This window comes from Lates calcarifer, unplaced genomic scaffold (assembly GCF_001640805.2).
Source record: "Lates calcarifer isolate ASB-BC8 unplaced genomic scaffold, TLL_Latcal_v3 _unitig_950_quiver_259, whole genome shotgun sequence".
NCBI classification, from domain to species: domain Eukaryota; kingdom Metazoa; phylum Chordata; class Actinopteri; family Centropomidae; genus Lates; species Lates calcarifer.
The window spans coordinates 162,681-183,647 of NW_026118117.1; the positions used below are offsets into that span (position 1 = coordinate 162,681).

At 39.8% G+C, this 20,967-nt stretch overlaps 1 protein-coding gene and 1 long non-coding RNA gene across 2 annotated transcripts in view; both read right to left on the bottom strand.

Moving 5' to 3' along the window:
* Nucleotides 1-20,967, bottom strand: part of vps35 (VPS35 retromer complex component) — a 52,413-nt gene that overhangs the window by 22,788 nt on the left and 8,658 nt on the right. Inside the window, exons 5-7 of the mRNA XM_018672067.2 lie at nt 14,361-14,543; nt 3,666-3,885; nt 189-272 (exon numbers count right to left, since the gene is read on the bottom strand). Of these exons, the coding sequence (XP_018527583.1) occupies nt 189-272; nt 3,666-3,885; nt 14,361-14,543 (487 nt within the window). The remainder of the gene's footprint in view (nt 1-188; nt 273-3,665; nt 3,886-14,360; nt 14,544-20,967) is intronic.
* Nucleotides 7,631-13,939, bottom strand: LOC108880515 (uncharacterized). The gene is made up of 2 exons (XR_001960493.2): nt 12,666-13,939; nt 7,631-8,529 (listed from the first exon to the last, which is right to left on the bottom strand). It is a non-coding gene; the product is annotated as an uncharacterized LOC108880515 (long non-coding RNA).

Consider the following 20,967-nt stretch of genomic DNA (forward strand, 5'->3'; position numbering starts at 1 on the left):
AAGGTCTGATGTGACACTAAAAACTAGCCACCTGCTGTGATCACTTGCATTCAAGTGATAGCAGAAACTGAATTGTATTGAAAAATTAAGAAAAAACTATGTTCAGTGTGGACTGGTAACGTCCATGTCATGGCTGGTAACATCAACTCAATAAGGTCAGTAGTAGCACCAACAGAGATCTAATCTACCTGTATGATGCACTCCATTAGGTACTCCTGGGCCAATGAGTCTCTGCAATTCACAACCTGTTCCAGCACTCCAGGAAGAACAATCTTTTGAGAGAAACAAACAAAAAAGAAAAACAGTGTTACCAGACAGACATCAAATTACCCTAACAGATTTATCATTGTATATAATGTGCCAAGATACATGTCAAATACAGAAAATATGATACTATGGAAAGAAAAGCACCAATTCCCCTGTAATCAAATATAGTATAATAGTATTGTAAGTATTGTAGCAGTGGTCCCAAGGGTCTGTGCTTGGACTATTCACCCAGTTCATGCTTCCTTTTAGCAACATTACCAGGAATCACTCTTAAAGCTACCATTGTTATGCAGATGATACAGAACTATGTTTGTCACTGAAGCCTAATGAAACCAATCAGTTAGCTGAATTTCAGGCATGCCTTAGCAACTTTAAGACTTGGATGATCAGCAATTTTCTACAAGTAAGCTTAAACAAAACCAAGTTATTGTACTTTGCCCCAAACACCTCAGAAATGCATTTTCTAATGACACAGTTACTCTGGATGGCCTTTCCCTGGCTTCCAGCCCCACCATAAAGAATCCTGGAGCTATCTTTAATCGGGATATGTCCTTTAGCTCCTACAAAAACCAAATATCTAGGACAGCCTTCTTCCACCTGCGTAATATTACCAAAATCAGACATTTTCTGTCTCAAAAGGATGCAGAACATCAAGTCCATGAATATGTTAGTTCCAGGCTGGAATATTGTAATTCTGCCCCAACAAGTCCCTAAAGACTCTCCAGTTGATCCAAAATGCTGCAGCACGATTCCTGACAAGACCTAGAAAAAGAGATCATATTTCTCCTGTGTTAGCTTCTCCTCAGTGGCTCCCAGTAAAATCCAGAACAGAATTTTATTTCCTCCTCCTCACTCATGAAACCCTTAATGGTCAGGTATCATCCTATCTTAAAGAGCTTATAGTTCCCTACAATCCCGCTAAAACATTGCGCTCCCAAAATGCTGGATACTGGTGGTTCCTAGAGTTTCCAGGAGTTGAATGGGAGGCAGCTATTAGGGTCCTCTACTATGAAACCATCTTCAAGTTTGAGTCTGGGAGACAGACACACTCTGCACTTTTAAGAGTAGGCTTAAAATTTCCCTTTTTGATAAAGCTTATAATTAGAGCTGGCTCAGGGTTACTTGAACCATCCCTTAGTTATACTGCTTTAGGCCTAGACTGCCAGGGGACTTCAATTACACATTGAGCTCCTCTCTCTTTCTCTATCAGTACGGATTCATGTCTTAAAAATGCATGTCACTAACTCAATCTCTTCCCCTTCCCATAGTTTTGTGCTCTTTTGTCTCTCTCCTCTTCTGTCACACTCTGCAGATATTTCTCCCTCCAGAACTGTAGAGTCTGATCTGTGATGACAAGCCCCCTGCTGCTCCTATGACCCTGCTCATCGCCTGCTGTTATACTTACAAGTCATTAGTACTACTTCCAGTATTAGTGTTGTCTGTTTTCCTTCAGGAAAGGAGTCACTTGCCTTTTTTTTAGCAGGTTTAGCTGGTCCCTCCAGTCCCAGATGACTGGAAAAGTACTCATACATACTGTACTGATACATTAATATTTCTGTACCACATTTGTGTAAAAACTTACTTTAAAAACTGCCCTGGTCCACTCTATTATACCTTTATAACAAGCTGTCGTTTGCAATTATAATCCTTCCAGGGGCTTTGTAATCCATCATGGAAAGTCCATAAATCTGTGTTTTGCGTCCTCATTAATGCATTATTCATTATCAAAACAATTTTTACGGTGTTCTGATTAATGAAATTCATGGCAGCCATATTAACTGTGTAAACCAATCATAAGCTCTGTTGTTGAACCGCGCGAAAACAGCTGATCCATGGAGAGTCGCAATATGGTGGCTACCCGATTTACGGACATGACTTATGTTTATGCTGTGTCCTTAGCATTTAGAAATCTAGTGTAGCTTGAATTCACACTTCAGAGATAAAATAATGTGCCAAGATAGTAATGTGAAAGCAGTTAGTAAGTCTGTGTACGCTTGGAGAATGCTGTAGTGCACACAAAAAAAATGACGCTTGCAAAGGATACGGCCACCAAGATGCAGCTCTCCCGCGGCTTTCTGACACAATAACAACCCATAGAGTTTTTAGAGATTTTGAATATAGAGGTTTTGGAGATAGTGGTGACCATATTTTGAACAATTTTGTGCCATGAAAGTGCAGTATGCACGTGATGTAGCTCTCTGCCATATCCTGGTCAGAAACTATGGTGCAGAATGGCCCCAGTGAAAAAAAACAAGTGGACGCATAGATATAAATATTTCGAAACGGTTCGAAACAGGCTCCTAGGGGCAGGGCTCAAGTTGTGTAAAGCTAGAAAAAAGCCCTTCATCAATGAGAAGCAAAGAAGATCCAGGCTGAGGTTTGCAAAAAACCATAAGGATTGGACCATAGAGGACTGGAGTAAGGTCATCTTCTCTGATGAGTCCAATTTTCAGCTTTGCCCAGCACCTGGTCGTCTAATTGTTAGACAGAGACCTGGAGAGGCCTACAAGCCACAGTGTCTCGCACCCACTGTGAAATTTGATGGAGGATCGGTAAGGATCTGGGGGAGCTTCAGCAAGGCTGGAATCGGGCAGATTCGTCTTTGTGAAGGACACATGAATCAAGCCACGTACGAGGTTATCCTTGAAAAACTTGCTTCCTTCTGCTCTGACAATGTTCCCCAATTCTGAGGACTAGTTTTTCCAGCAGGACAATGCTCCATGCCACACAGCTAGGTCAGTCAAGGTGTGGATGAAGAACCACCAGATCAAGACCCTGTCATGGCCAGCTCAATCTCCAGACCTGAACCCCATTGAAAACCTCTAGAATGTGATCAAGAGGAACATGGATGGTCACAAGCCATCAAACATAGCTGAGGTGCTTGAATTTTTTGTGCCAGCAGTGGCATAAGGTCACCCAACAGCAATGTGAAAGACTGGTGGAGAGCATGCCAAGACGCATGAAAGCTGTGATTAAAAATCAGGGTTATTCCACCAAATATTGATTTCTGAACTCTTTGGAAGTTAAAACATTAGTATTGTGATGTTTCGAAATAAATGTGAACTTGTTTTCTTTGCATTATTTGAGGTATGAAAACACTGCATCTTTTTTGTTATTTTGACCATTTGTCATTTTCTGCAAATAAATGCTATAAATGACAATATTTTTATTTGGAATTTGGGAGAAATGTTGTCATTAGTTTAAAGAATGAAACAAAAATGTTTATTTTACTCAAATACATACCTATAAATAGTAAAATCAGAAAAACAGATAATTTTGCAGTGGTCTCTTAATTTTTTCCAGAGTTGTATATGGCTGCTACAGTGCAGAGCTCATTTTCAACATCCAAATTCCACCTGGGAACCATGGTTAATTAGATGTTGCACACAAACACATACCTGTTTGTACTTGTCCACATTGACACCCTCCAGTTGGCTGAGGCGAACTAGGTTGGTGCCCACCAGAATCCTGAGTTCTTGACGCTCCTTTTCTCTCTTCTCTCTGTCTCGGCTGTGGCCCTGATGCTGCATTCGAACCCATAACTTGTTCATTTCCGCAAAGTTCAGTAGGACAAAGTCGATGGAGTCATTGATATCACCAGTCATCTCCTCTGATCCCCTGTGGAGTAAAAATTACAAGTTTAGAACATGGAAACATGCCAAAATATTTGAGGGCTGAGTTAAAAACAACACACTGTGGCATGTATGTTGCAAACAAGGAATCTAAACTATAGGCATAGATGAAATACTGTGATACTGCAATAAATAATTAAATAACAAATAGAATAAAATAAATGTGATCACCATGAAGTAGCTTTTAAAGGAATATTTCAACATTTACTTTATTTCCAGAAGAGAAACATGAAGCTCAATATCAATCTTATATCTGTGTGTTCAGTACAGAACTGGAATCACAACTTATTAAGCTTTGCTTAGCCTTAAGACTGGAAGCAGAGAAAAAGCTGTCTTTGCTCAGCCCAAAGTGAAAAACGCACACCTAGAGTAAAGAAACCGAAACAACACACTTGGTAGACACGCAGGAGTTCTTACCAACAACTAACATAACATAAACCAACCTCTAAAATACCCATAAAGTCAAATTAGCAACTCTCTAAAAGTTCAAACAAAAAACTGAACATTATAACCGTCATGAAGTTAGGATTTACTGCCAGACTGACTGTTTATTATTGTATTAGACTAAATTAACTAAATTTTGCTGAACCTAATAAACTGAAAGTGGTGCCTGGAGTCCAAAAAATGCCACTTGTGGCTTTTTACTATTCAGGGTCCAAGCATCAAAGTTGTTGGAACCCGAATGCTTTCAGATGTATTACTTTCATTACTATTGCGTGACTGTTGCTCTTTATTTTTCTTCACAATTTTTCATCCGGTTTGTGACATGCTGCAAGTTTTACACAATTACAACTTAAGCAGCTGCCATCTCTGGCGGCTGCAAGCAATTACACTGCATTTTTGGGTGCCATGGCAAAAAAAAAAAAAATTGATTTGGGGGTTTGGCATGTTGGAACAGATGCAGACTGATGCTGAGGCTGTTGTGCACCACATCATGCTTCTGATTCCACAATGCCAGAATGCTGTGTAAAATTACACAACAGGGCAGCATTAAGCCTAATTCAAATGGTTCTGTGTAAACAACCAAAGGTGGTGCATTCAATGGAATATTCTATTTATATGTTTGTGTCCCTCACTTTAACTATGATAACATCCTTTTTTGGCAGCAGATATAGCACTCATGGATGTTCTAATTATTATCATGCATGTAAAAGCAGTTGTAAACCCTTCTACTCCCCCCGCAAGTTTGCTTCATTCATACTGGTCGGTGTTTACATCCCACCGCAGGTCAACGTGCAGGAGGCGCAGCGCATGCTTGCCGACCAGATTCTGTGTGTGGAGCGGACAATCCCGGACTCCTTAGTTATTGTGGTTATTGGTGACTTTAACAAAGGCAACATCACCCACAAACTCCCGAAATATAGACAGTTTATTAAATGCCCGACCAGAGAGGAGAACATTCTGGATCACTGTTACACCACAGTAAGCAATGCTTATCACGCTGTCCCCCACGCTGCACTGGACCACTCTGACCATGTCATAGTCCACATGATTCCTGTATACAAGCAGAAATTAAAGCTTTCTAAACCTGTTGTGAGGACATCAAAGAAGTGGACCAGTGGGGCTGTGGAGGATCTCCAGGCGTGCTTGGACTGCACAGATTGGGATGTATTCAGGACTGCCACCAACAGTCTGGATGAGTATACAGAGGCTGTGACCTCATACATCAGCTTCTGTGAGGAGGGTGAGTTATAACAACAACAAACCCTGGTTCACAGCCAAACTCAGACAGCTGAGGCTGGAGAAGGAGGAAGCGTTTAGGAGTGGGGACAGAGAGGGCTCAGACAGATCAGGAACTGCAAGCCCAAAGTCCCCCCACTCCACGAACGACTCATGCCTGGCCAACAGCCGGAATGAGTTCTACGACAGACAGTGTGACAGTCCTGACACCATCACCCGTGACACCATCCACCAGCCCCACCACACCAGCCTCTCACCCTCCCCCTTTGAGGCCTCCACTGTCATCCCTGTCCCCAAAAAACCAAGGATCACAGGACTTAATGACTACAGACCCGTCACCCTGACCTCTGTGGTAATGAAGTCATTTGAGCGCCTTGTGCTGTCCCACCTCAAATCCATTACCAACCCACTCCATGACTCCCTGCAGTTTGCCTACAGAGCCAAAAGGTCTGTAGACGATGCAGTCAACATGGCCCTCCACTTCATCCTGCAGCACCTGGACTCCCCAGGGGCCTACGCCAGGATCCTGTTTGTGGACTTCAGCTCCGCCTTTAACACCATCATTCCAGCACTGCTACAGGACAAGCTCTCCCAGCTGAGTGTGCCTGACTCCATCTGCAGGTGGATCAGAGACTTCCTGTCGGACAGGAGGCAGCAAGTGAAGCTGGGAAAACACATCTCTGACTCTCGGACCATCAGCACCGGCTCCCCTCAAGGCTGTGTTCTTTCCCCTCTACTCTTCTCCCTGTACACCAACTGCTGCACCTCCAGTCACCAGTCTGTCAAACTCCTGAAGTTTTAGCTCCTCAAGTGGGAGCTAAACATCAGCTCCCTGATCACGAAGGCCCAGCAGAGGATGTACTTCCTGCGGCAGTTGAAGAAGTTCAACCTGCTAAGGACAATGATGGTGCACTTCTACACCTCCATCATTGAGTCTGTCCTCACCTCACCCATCACAATCTGGTACACTGCTGCTACTGCCAGGGACAGAGGCAGACTGCAGCATGTCATCCGGTCTGCGGAGAAGGTGATCGGCTGTAGCCTGCCTTCTCTCCAGGACCTGTACACCTAAAAAAAATCCCTCAGCAGCTCCTATTGAACTTCTACCACTGTGCTATAAGCAGCATATTGATATTGATGGTTTCTTAGTGAGGTTCTCCAGCTGCACTAAGGTTAAGCAGCAGGCACTCCAGATCATCTACACCACCCGCTGTCTACTTGGAGTGCATAACATCCTGTGTGATCAGGATCACCCTGCACATCACATGTTCCACTTGCTGCCCTCTGGGAGAAGATACAGATCCATCCATGCTAGAACCACCAGACTTCAATATTGCACTGCTGCACTTCATTTTCTTTCATATTGTGTGAAGGATGACTGCCCTATATCTGCTGCTGAACTGTTACTGTTCTAACAACTGTGCCTGCAATGGGTATTATTGTTGTTTTGTTGTCTTGCTGTGCAAAATAATACACTGTATATATATAATTGATATTTCTGATATCAGGGATGGCACTTTTGCACTTTTTAATACTTTTGCTATGCCAGTATTGATGTTAAGATGTCCAAACAATATTTATAACTGTTATTATGACAATGACAATAAAGTATTGAATTGAATTTAATTGAATACATTAGCCTCCTGGGCTTTTCTAGTAAAGACATACTGAAGGAGCAAAGACAAAACATCTTTGGGCCATTTTAATGTATTGGCCACACGTTGGATCAGCATAAAATACTTGCCTACGTCCTTTTCACAGAAATCAAAAACTCAGACTATGATTGAAACAAGGTTGATGAGGAAGATTGTTTCAGCTCAAGCTCCTTTAAGAGAAGTTGCCTTTTTTTTCCTTACATCTTCCGCAACTCCAGTACATTACGGAGTCTTACTTCTATTATTATTATTTCCTTTATTATCTACTTTTATTATTATTTATTTATATAAACTCTTTCAGGCAGAAAGCAGACCAGAAACTTGTTTTTTATTACTTGTTTAGAAAGAGTAATACCACAATGATCGGCGATAACAATGAACTCTTCTTGATTCTAGTAGAGTGATGGAATTTATTAAGACATGGATACGCCACAGTCTTCAAGCTTAGCTCAGAGCAAGTATCACCAAAAATACACATCACAAAAAGTCTGCCAAGTCAAGGGAGAAATGGGCAAATACAAAAACACAGCCCTGTGAAATGGCACAACATACACAAAACACTGCTCAAACTGAAAAGCAGGACAAAATCTGCGGCGTCCCAAAACCATGTGCACAAAACTGCAACAAGCATACAATATGTAGGCACAATGCAAACAATACAAACAGTCAAGGGAACAACCCACAGTGTCAGACTGTGCATCAACAAAGACGTGGAGTGAAAAAAAAATTACAGTGACACAGTTTGCAGCCACAAGTAACTGTGGTAACACAAAAATATGCAGGTACAACACTGAGGCAAGAACAGAAGCCATCAGCCTCACCCGCAGTCAGCGTTTAAAGAAGCCTACAAAACAATGCCAATATGTGGGGGAAAACGCGTGGAGACAAGCCCCCAAATATGTTATGGCCTCCATAAAGAATAATAATTAAACAAAGGCTTGTTAGGAGACCATAGCACATGAAAGAGGATGCCAGACAAAAAAATCAATGATCCAAACTTTATTGATCAAAGTAACCCAAAGTAATTCAAAGCATCTCCTCCTCCTTTCTGAATAACAATTGCACTCAGCTACTTCAGAAGAGGAGAAGAAGGAGGGGTAAAAGAGAAGGCTAGAGGGAGAGAGAGGATGAGAGAGAACAGGCCACACACCTACAGACCGCACATAACAAGCTAAAACAGAGGTGAGTGCGACTGGTCTAAAATCTTTATGTGATGTTGCTCCAAGGACTTTACACACAGGTCTTATTTTTGATTTTTTCCTCGAGGTTGGAAAAATACAGCCATCCAGCAGAGTCTGAAACAGAGTGACAACCCCTTTAAGCTGGTGAGAGCATACTTTAAGTACCCTTCCTCGTAGCCCATCAGGCCCATGGGCTTTGTTGAGTTTGATTTTAGAGAGACATATCACTATTTCTCTCTCAGATAGTTTAATTTCATAACTACCTATCTGATTGCTGATAATACTACAGCCTGTTCTTGGGTCTCTCACATCATACCTTCCATTATAGGTGTTGAGGTTATTGACAAATTCACCACAATCTGCCATCCTCATACTTTGCGTTTTCCTTGCTCTGCCCATATTTGTACTGAGCCCCTCCCATGCTTGTTTTGTGTTACCTGTATATAATCTCTGCTCAACCTTGTTCTTAAAATCTGTTCTCACTGTAACAACTCTGCATCTAAACTCCCTCTCTTGCTCCTTCACTAAGTTTATGTCATCTTTCAGGAAAGCAACCTTTTTCTCATTTAAACACACTTTGAGATTCTTTGAAAGCAATGCTTTGTTATCGCTTAACACTGTGTTAGTTGTGAGAACCGTGTCCTCACAAAACTTAATATAACATGCGATTGTATCTGTCAGTTCATATCACAGCATTATAAGGTATTATCAATAACGATACAGAGTCCTCTGCCCTTACAGTCTGCCCTTACAACTGTATAACCCTTTCGAGCTTTTGCAAAAGATGTAGATGGGATAGGGTTAGCGTCCACAGTTTTTGCTGTGTCTTGAAGGGCAAGAAGAACATCCCTTGAGTATGTAATGACTGGAGGAACTTGCAAGCACTCACTGACTCCATTGTTCAACTGCAAGTAGGTAGTCCATTATGTTGCACCATCAGCAGAAAAAGCAATAGAAAACAACAGTTAAACAACAATCAACAAAAAAAACAAACAGAGAAGCACAGGGTCAGCAGCCAAGCCGCGCCCCGGAAGTTAAATACCTCATAGTATTCTTTCCGCTGCCTGATAATATCATCAGTCAGCAGTTCTCCTCCCCTACTGAACATAGCTTGGGCAAAGCTCTGCGTTCACTTCCTTAGTCATCTGATGTTTTGCCAGAACTATCTGGAAGCCATACAAAAGTCCTTCTCCATAGCAGGAGAAGCATTTTTGTATTCACAACCACCACAGCCACAGCCTTTCTGGCTCTCCAGTACCCATCTGCTACTTTGGGAAACTGACTGGGAAACTGAAATATCAGTCTCGTCAGACAGACCTTACACCAAGCTATCACATGCATGAACCCGTGAACTGACTGATAACTGTGGTGTTATGGAGGAGCTCATAAGTGCATTTCACTTACTGAAATGTGAAATGTGGGGGGGCTTGGTCTGCAACAGTGTTTAGGTGGGTGGGACACGTCAAGTAATTCAGATGAGTGGCCCAAAGGGTAAAGTCCCTGGTTTGAGACTGGCCAGGGACATTTATGATTGTCATTTGCTACCTCTTTCTCTCTCCCCAATTCCAGTCATCTCTACTGTGAATAGGGCTGGGTATTGTTCAAAAATTTTCAATATTGGTACAGATACCGATGATTTCAATACCTATTCCTGAGCGATACATTTTTCAATGCCAATTTTATCAAATCAATTCTAAAAAAAATTTACATTAGATATTATTGTACAAATCTTGAGTTTTATTTTTCAACATTTTCCACTCAAAGCAGTTTTCTAACATAAAAAATATACAACAAATAATTTTCAGCCACACATTTGACCTTGGTCGCATTTTTTTAACTGCTTCGACACACGCTGTAGTTCACAACACAGATACACGTGAACCCTGTTTGCAGGCGTAACCGCGCAAGGATTTTTCCTACATGCCTCTACCGTGTGTAATGTTACAGCCAATCATGGCAGCATTATCAAATCTTGATCACGAGATTAACTCCTTGGCACCGAAAACACAGCATCTTTCGATACTGGGTAATATCGAAGCATTTTGGTCAGTGCCATAAAAGAACAGAAGTTCTGTACTCAGCCCTAACTGTGAACTTTTTAATCAAAGTATAAAATGTGTTTTGATCAAGAAGGGGGAACTATTAATTATTAATTATTATTATTATTATTATTATTATTATTATTATTAATACATTTAAATTATATGTTCTACAGATAATTGGTAAAGTGCATTTAGATCAATAACACTCAATATCTTTGACTATATTGCTTAATCAGTCAAAATTTAGACTTTTTTCCCAGGAATGTCTCCCTTAACAGTATGGGAATCTATGAAAGCGTACCTGAAGGGACAAATAATATCATATAGCGCACAACAAAGAAAACGTCACAATATGAAACTTGAACAGCTAACAAATGATATTCTCAAATTAGATACTGTACTAGCTTTCACTCCATCCGATGACTTATTCAAACTGCAATTAACTCTTCAGACAGAGTTTAATCTGCTATCAACAAGACACATTGAAAACCTAATAAATAAAACACAGAGTAAAACATACAAATGTGGTGAAAAGACAGGGAAGATTCTTGCCCATCAGCTCTGCCAGAAAACTGTGGATAGAATTATAGCTGAGATAAACGATGAATTGGGCACCAAGCATGTAGATCATTCTGAGATTAATTTATGTTTTCATAGATTTTACTCGAAGCTGTATGATAGTGATTCTCTTGGCGACCATGCTCTATTCGATTCATTTTTTAGGAAAATAAATGTCCCCACAATCGATAACAAAACTGCATTCGAGCTAGATGAACCATTTTCTGTACAGGAACTTATGAATGCAATTAAGCTCATGCAGGCTGGAAAATCCCCAGGACCCGATGGGTTCCCAAGCAAATTCTTTAAAAAATTTGCAGACCAGCTGTCTCCTATCCTTCTCTCTATATTTGAGGAGTCACAGGCCACTGGTTCTCTTGCTCTAACTATGCGACAAGCGATCATCTCTCTTATTCCTAAAAAAGATAAAAACCTTCTAGATTGTGGCTCATACCGTCCCATTTCATTCTTAAATGTAGACAGTAAAATTCTTTCCAAAATGCTGGCCTGCCGATTAGAGGCGGTCTTGCCCTCAATTATAGCCGACGATCAAACTGGCTTTATTAAAGCTCGTCACTCCTTTTTTAATATTAGACGCCTATTTAATATTCTTTATGGTCCCACCCCGCCCGACATTCCAGAAATATTGCTATCATTTGACGCTGAGAAAGCGTTTGATCGGGTGGAGTGGGATTATCTCTTTTATACCCTCAAACAATTTGGCTTTGGTGAAAAATTCATCTCCTGGATTAAAGTTCTGTATTCTTCTCCACTTGCAGCTGTCCGAACAAACAATAACCTCTCCTCTTACTTCCCTCTTCATCGTGGCACCCGACAGGGTTGCCCCCTGTCGCCACTCCTGTTTGCTATTGCAATTGAGCCACTGGCTTTAGCATTACGTGGTGAAATCAACATAAAGGGAATACGGAGATATGACTCAGATAATAAGGTGTCCTTATATGCTGATGATATGCTTTTATATTTATCTCGTCCTTTAACTAGTCTACCAATTACTCCCAACCTGCTTGAAGAATTTGGTAAAATGTCAGGATACAAAATTAATCTACAGAAGTGTGAAATTATGCTGGTGAATATAGCAGCCAAGCAAATTGACTTTGGTTTATTCCCCCTTAAAGTCAGTCCACAAAAATTCAAATACTTAGGAATTTGGATAACACATGCCATCAAAGACATATTCAAAGCTAATTTTTCACCACTATTGACTCAACTTAAGCAAGATATGGAACGTTGGAGTTTGCTCCCCGTCATTAGGAGGCAGAATTAACATAATTAAAATGAATGTCCTGCCCAAATTCCTGTACATATTTCAGTGTATTCCCCTACACCTATCTAAATCCTTTTTCATGTTGGTGGACAATTTGGTGTCGGGATTTATATGGAACAAGAAAAACCCCCGAATACGGAAAAGGATCTTACAACAGCATCGTAAATATGGAGGATTATCCCTCCCTAACGTCCAGTTTTACTTTGGCCTGCCAACATTAGGTCTATGCTGTTTTGGAAAGACTCTCCATCTGGTGACATTACTCCTGAATGGTTACGAATGGAAAACTCCTCTTGTTCTCATACCTCTTTACACTCACTTCTTTGCTCAAAACTTCCTCTTTTAGATTCCATATGTAAATTTACCTCAAATCCAATTGTGAAACACTCTTTTAGAATTCTGACACAGTTCAGACGAAGGTTCTCTCTCAGGGATCTGCCCACTTGTGCTCCTATAACAAAAAACCACCAGTTTATGCCGTCAATTATGGATGGTGCTTTTCATGAATGAGCTAATAGAGGAGTCGCCACAATAGAAGATCTATTTATTGATAGTACTTTCGCATCTTTTGATCAACTAAAGCTTAAATTTAACATCCCAAACTCTCATCTTTTTAGATTTTTGCAGCTCCGTAGTTTCATATCAATATCATTTACTCATTTCCCATCCCAACCACCCAGCACCCTCCTGAATTCCATTCTCAAGCTTAATTCAGGTTCCAAAGGGAATATTGGGAACATATACTCCTTACTAAATACATATAATTTGGAACCTTTGACATCATTAAAGACTCAATGGGAGGACGATTTGGGGTTTGAACTTCCTGAGGAGATTTGGGAAAGAGCTTTAGATAGAATACATTCCTCTTCAATCTGCTTACGACACAAAGTTATCCAGTTTAAGGTTATGCATCATCTTCATTCACCTAGCACTGATCCCATTTGTGATCGATGCAGGCAAGCACCAGCCACACTCTCGCATATGTTCTGGTCTTGTTCAAAACTGGACAATTTTTGGCAGTCAATATTTAAAACTTTTTCAGATGTTTTACAAGTACTTATTGAACCTTCTGCCATTACTGCCATATTTGGAATAACTCCACAAGACTCTCTCCTTAACCGCCAGGCAAAGAATATGATAGCTTTTGCATCTCTTATAGCTAGGCGATTAATACTTTTTAAGTGAAAGGAGAAACTTCCTCCAACCTTTAAGATGTGGATCAATGATCTTCTACACCATTTGGTACTAGAGAAGATTTGTTACTCTACAAGAGGATGTATTCAAAAATTTCATGATACATGGAAATCTTTTTTAAGTTATATAGAGAAATAAGATGTCACTAATATTGGTGTTCTATATGACTGCTCCTGTACTATGTATAATTTGAAATCCATAAGGACCACTCTCAATCACTTGCTGATTTTCTTTTATTTACTTGTTTATTATGTTGTTTTGCTTTAACTAACTTTTTTTTGTATTATTCTAACTGTATCAGTTTTATTTATTTATATAAAATATGTACGATATCTATGTGATGCAGGGAATACAAGTGGCTGCATACAATTCAAACAATATTAGGTTGTCGAATGGTACAGCAATATTGTTGCAGGGGCGGGGGGGGGGTTGTTTAAGTTTATATTTGTACTATTTCTGATCACCTACGTTTTGAATCTATGTACCTTGTACACTATCTCTTTATGCACAAATATAAATAAAAAAGACTTGGAGCAAAAAAAAGAAAAAAAAGTCTTTTTTTTTAATTACAATTGGTAGTTTCAGGGGGTGTTAGTGATGGGACAAGGACATTCTTGCTGTGAGGCAACAGTCCTAACCACTTCAGCACCACCAACACCTTCCCCATAATGTACTGAAATCAGTCATAGTCTTAAAGCAGGATGTATTATAGTGCCAGTGTTTTTAGAAGTGGTCCAGGGAGATAGTTTGAGAATTCAGGTGGTAGTATCTTAGTAAATTAAAATGCCATTACTGTCCACGTTGCAGGATAGCATACTATGGCAGAGAGCAGATAAGAGATGAAAGAAAAAGATTGACTTGCTTACTCTGACTGCTCTCCATCATCTGGCAGTATGTTGCGTGTGCACTGCAACAAGTAGTTTCTGAGGAAGAGGCCCCTCAGTGGGTGCTGGACACCTCGACACATCTCAACCAGGTCCTTCAGAATGTCCTTACGAGACTGGGGGAAGGAGCGAACGTACACCACACCCACTGTGATTAACAGATACCTAGGGAGAGAGGGGCAAAGCAAAGAGTTTTTTTTTTTAATTTATTTAGTTTTCATTCATTTTCATTAAGTATGCAAAACAGTACATGTGCCAACTGGGTACAAGACATATAACATAACATAACATGGGAAGGATTTGAGTTTTAGGTAAGACAGCAGAGTCAACCTAAGTACATTATACATACCTAGACACATGTACCCACATCCTCTCTTATCCCTGTATAATATGGACAGTATACACAGTATACAGTACTGTGAAAAAGTATCTGGCCCCTTACAGATTTCTTCTGTTTTTGCTTTTTTGTTACACGTTTCAGATCATCAAATCAGACAAAGATAACCTGAGTAAATACAAAATGCAATTTTTAAATGATGATTTCATTTATTAAGGGAAAAAAGCTATCCAAACCAACCTGGCCCTATGTGAAAAAGTAATTGCCCTCTAAACCTAATAACTGGCAGCAACAACTGTAGTTAAGTGTTTGCAATAACTGGAGTCTTTCACATCGCTGTGGAGAAATTTTGGCCCACTCCTCTTTGCAGAATTGTTTTAATTCAACCAGGTTTTCAAGCATGAACGCCCTGTTTAAGGTCATGCCACAGCATCTCAATCAGATTTAAGTCCAGACTTTGATCAGGCCGCTCCAAAAACTTCATTTTGTTTTTTATGAGCCATTCAGAGGTGGACTTGCTGGTGTGCTTCGGATCACTGTCCTGCTTTCGCCTTGGAACTCTCCCATGGATGCCATTTTTGCCCAGTCTCTTTCTTATTGTTGAATCATGAACACTGACCTTAACTGAGGCAAATGAGGCCTGCAGTGATTTAGACGTCATTCTGGGTTCTTTTGTGACCTCCTGGATGAGTCGTTGATGATCTCTTGGAGTAACTTTGGTAGGCTGGCCACTCCTGGGAAGGTTCAGCACTGTTCCATGTTTTCTCCATTTGTGGATAATGACTCTCACTGTGGTTCCCCGGAGTCCTTTTGCTTTGTATCCCTTTCCAGACTGATAAATGTCAATGAATTTGTTTCTCATCTGTTTTTGAATTTCTTTAGATTAGAGCATGATGTGTTGCTTTTTGAAATCTTTTAGCCTACTTCATGTTGTCAGTCAAGTTCTTTTTAAGTTAAGATTTCTTGATTCTACAGGTCTGGCAGTTTCAAAAAATGTGGCTAATCACAGTTAATTCATGATTTAACAAGGGGGGCAATTACTTTTTCACATAGGGCCAGGTTGGTTTGGATAGCTTTTTTCCCTTAATAAATGAAATCATCATTTAAAAACTGCATTTTGTATTTACTCGGGTTATCTTTGTCTGATATTAAAATATATTTGATGATCTGAAACATTTAAGTGTGACAAATGTGCAAAAAAACAGAACATTTCCTTTTTTAAAACATCTTCCAGGATCCCATGGATATCTCTCCAGAGTGGAGCCACAGAGAGACAGCTCCAAAAAATATGAAAATGATTTGCTAATGTGTTTCCACAAGACCTCCCGCAGGCAGTCGGATTTGAATAGTTGGTCTTTTGAGCTGAGTATGAAAGATTTTGTAGACCAAATTTTTCTTTAAGGTCCTGGAAGCTCAAAACTGTATCCTGATCTGAGAGTGTGCAGTATGCTGTAAGCCCATTGTCTATACAATTTTTGAACCATGTGTCATAATTATTGGGCATAAAATCGTATGCAAACCATTTAAATATTTCAGTCCTTTTCCTCAAATGGTACCTTCTAACTATTTCATTCCATGTCATCAATGAGCCAATTATCCAAGGGTTGTTGGGGTCTGAGAGGTGATTGGTCAATGAGGGATTGCCAACTAAATTATTAACTGGTAATCCCTTCCCCAATGACATTTCTATCTCTTTCAGATTCGCTCTATAGTTTGGTGGAGACCATCCCACTAATGGCCAAATTTGAGGTGCTCTATAATAATCTCTCAAACAGGGGAGGGCTAATCCACCTTTCTCCATTGGTAGTTGTAGAGTTTTATATTTTATTCTTGGCCTCTTCCCAGCCCATATAAATCTGGAGAGGATTTTATCCCACTCCCGAAAATACTGTTCTGGTTTCTCAATTGGTATCGAGTGAAATAAATATAAATGTCCTGGTAAGATGTTCATTTTCACTGAATCTATACAAGAACTAATATTTGAATAAGGGATTAAGTTCCATCCATTGATATTTGCTATAGTTTCTTTTTTGAGGGGGGCGTAGTTAATTTCTTCTAGTTTTGATATGTCTAAAGGCAGAAAGATTCCCAGAAATTTAACAGAATTTTTGTACCAGTCTAGATGGTATCTGGAGCGGAGATATTGAGGGGTATCATGACCCATACTTGTCTAATACAGAAATCAACACCACCATAGAGATTCTGTTAGGCTTAAAAGGCTAACAAACACATCATCCACGAACAGGGTTGGCTTTTGTTCACCTGCTGCCATTTTTATACCTTTGATCTTGCTGTTCTGCCTAATCCCTTGTGTCAATGGCTCAATAAAAACTGGTGTGGACTTAGGGGGCAGCCTTGTCTTGTTGATCTCTCCAGCTAAAAGGACTCTGTGAGCTCCCTGTTAATTTTTAAACTAGCTGATGGTTTGTCATAAAGGGCTTTTAGTGTCTTAATAATTGATTGAAACCAAATTTCTCCATAGCGCTGAATGGGAACTTCCATCTGACCGAGTTAAATGATTTTTTGGCATCTAATTCACAAATACAGTCTGTATATATTTTGATTTATATATCTGATCATTTGTAGAGATCTTCTGATGTTATGTGTTTGACGTGACAGAACAAATCCTGTTTGATCCATATTGATTATTTTGGGTAAGATTTTCTCAAGTCTTTTTGCAATAATTGAAGTAAATAATTTATGGTCCAAATTAAGCACACCGATCGGTCTATAATTTGCACAGTCTAATTTATCCTTACTTCCCTTAGGTATGACAGATATAATTGCTTCTTTCCATAATGCTGGGGTTTCCCCTTTAGTCAGAACCCAGTTGAATGTTTTTAATAAAATAGGTGTCAAAACCTCCTTCAGACTCTTATACCACTCAGAGCTAAATCTGTCCGTGCCTAGGGATTTATTAGTTTTCAGTCTGGCAATATATTTAAATAGTGTCTCCATTTTCTGGTTAGTATTGACTTGAGGTTGTGAATTAATTTTTCATGAGATTATTTGAAACTATCTGTTTAGTTAACATGTTGAAATAATGTAAGTCTTTTTTATGCATTCCTGTGTTTTGTTGTGGTCGCTTTAAAAAACTGGGGGAGTAAGTGACAGGGAGCTATGTCATGTGACCAGAAACAAGGAAGTAACCAAGCATGTCTCAGGAAGTTGTTTTATTCATCTGAGTTGATCCAGTGACATCTGCATATATCTTATGCCTTTGGTAGCATTGTGGGTATGTGCAAGTTTGTTTTATTCTTAACTACTATCGCAGATCATTATTTTGAGGAAATGTTATATTTTGTGAAGTTAACTGCTAGAAAGCTACTGCGATAACTATTCTCAGTTTCTACACTGTTGCTAGACCATTGTGAGTTCATATGAGCGTGATTACAATTAAAAATTATTTTTACAGTTGGTTACATATTAAAATGTTATTTCATGTATTATATGATATTATAAAAAGGACAAGAAAAATACTTAAAGAAACCTGTCACAGAAAGATTGAGTCTATTTACATTGTGCATATCTGTATGTTAAAAACAGGCACAGTATTGATTATGTTTTTTGTATCTTGTTTAGTTTCACGCTTTCCTTGCAACGTCAATAAACCTGTGGACAACAGGAAGACTGTCTTCAGAGTCTTGATGTTAGGAAGGCGTTTAGCTGGCTGTCAAGTTATATACAGGACACATATAATGAGGGCAGCACACTATCTTTAATGTCCTTAATTTGGTGATAAATGTTTTTGGTTTTAGGGTCTCTTATCTTGTATATCGTGTTGTCTGCCTGTTGTTTTCTTAGACTGTATTCTAATAATATTTAATATTTGCTGCCCCCTTCATAGTATTTTTGTTTAGTGTATAGCAATTTCTTGTGTGTATAACTCTTCAATCTGGTTTCTTGTCCTTTTTATATCTACTTTGGGTCTCAGTCTTTATGTTTAGAATCTAGGTTTCTGAGTTGAGTCTGGAGGGTCTTGATTTTTTCTTCTCTTTGTTTCTTGAGAAAGGACATCACTACAATCTCAATCACCTCTCCATTATCATTATATTTTAAGTATTCCTGAATTTCTCTTGCAAACTGTTCTATCCTGTTTTTATTCAGTACACTGGGATTTAATTTCCAGTGTGCAAGCTTCCTTCTGTAAGTAATTTTAAAGGATAGACAGAGTGGGCAATGATCTGAAAGGCCCATTGTTCCAATATGGCAGTTTTGTACTTTGCTATCTGTTCCCAATATTAAAAAATAATCAAAAGTTAAGTGTGGAGATGAACAGAAAGTATAATCTTTCACTGATGGATTTAGGTGTCTCCAAATTAGTCCTATTTCTGATAACAGTAAGTTAATTAGGGCCTTCGCATGCTAGTGCTCAGGACGCGACGCTACTTTTCCAGTGATCTGATTGATGAGTAGTTGGGCTGTTGACGGGCTTTGATCTGATCTTCCGAAGTTAACCTGCCCCAGAGCAGGTTAGCCATTCAGCATAAGTTACCATGGAGATTTACCCCGCTAAGAAGTGAACCACCGTTGCAATGACTGAAAACTCAGAGTTAAACCTGAAGTTATGTGGGTTCCGGTGATGACGTTATACTAAGAAGATCGAGACCAGATAGCTCCCCTCCAGACTATCCCTAAACTTACGATTTAAGATACGACACACTGAATGATTGGTGAACATGTCCAGCAAAGAGATGTTGACTGAAGTCGAAGTGAAGCCGACATGCTAACAACAAACCAGCAGCTAAAGATGGCGATGCAACAGGTGCTGTTGCTAGCTTTTCAATGGACATGGCAGCTTTGGCAGCTGAGTTAACAACGAAGGTTGCAGCATGGAAGAAAAGATGTCTGTGTTCTCTAGTAAACTTGACATTATGACAGCGAAACTAGAAAGTGATTCACAACGCCTGGAAGAAGCCAAAAGTCGAATCTCCAATGCGGAGGACATCATAGCCGAAATGGGTACCAGGATAATGAACACAGAGAGTAAGCTAGCTGCCCTCATTAACTGGATGATCAGGAAGCGCAATCTTGCAGGAACAACATCAGAATTTTCGGTGTCAAGGAGGGAACTGAAGGGAAAAATGCTTTTTTGAAACCTGGCTCCCCAAACTACTTAACGTGGAAACCAAAAAGGGCTGGGTCCAACTAGACAAGTGCCACAGTCTCGCTTTCAGTCGTCCTAAGCCAGGTGTGCCCCATGTTGTTATAATGAAGCTACACTATCCAGTCGACAAAATGAGAATATTGTTGCTTGGTGGTAAACAGAAGTTTGAATATGAGAATATGATCATCATTCGACAAGATATCCCTCAAAATGTGCTGCAGCAACGGAGAAACTTCAATGCAGTATGCCAGAAGCTGACAGCTAAGAGCATCAGGTTCAGTGACCCTGTGCTTCACTTACAACAAGAAGGAGTTTTCATTTTACATGGTGAAGGAAGCTATGAGCACAGAGAGCTGCTGTTGACCTTGGCTGAGTGCGCTCACAGCGTGTGTTGTTTCCTCCCAGCACCAAGGAACCCTCTCACACGCATTGCTATGAGGACTTTCTTGATGATAAAGATACGTTGGTTTGAGCTAAGTGGATAACAGTAAGTACTAGTTCTTAGTACTTGCATTGTTTGTAGATAGTTTTGAAGTTAGTGAGTTTGGTGGGGTTTTTTTTCTTTTTCTTTCTTTCCTGCATGTACACTGGTTTGTCTATCATCTCAATGGCTGGGTCAGTGAGTACAACTAAGTATATATCTTTTAATGTGAAAGGAGTAAATCATGCTATCAAGCGTAAAAAGCTGTTCTCCTGCCTTAAGAAGGAAAAAGCTAGCCCTGTTACAGGAAACCTGTTTTAATGATAAGGAACATGAGAAGAAGAGAGTAGATTGGGCAGGTATATTACTCTTTGTTTCCATCAAGTAAGAGAGGTGTGGCTATTATAATAAGTAAAAATACACCATTTACGCTTGAAAAATGTGTTTAATACCAGCAGGGCCGCTATGTGCTTGTAACAGGCCTTTTATATGGGGGACACATTATGATAGGGTGTGTATATGTCTACCAGCGAGAATTTTACTCTAAACTGCTAGCTGATATTTCTACCATGCCTTCAGCATTTGGTATACTAGCAGGAGACTTTAACTGTGTTATGTGTCCTGAGTTGGACCATCGCTCCCCATCTGGGACCACACCCTCTAAAAAGACAGAGGCCACCATAGAGTTATGCTCAGATTTACAGTTGTTTGACACCTGGAAAGT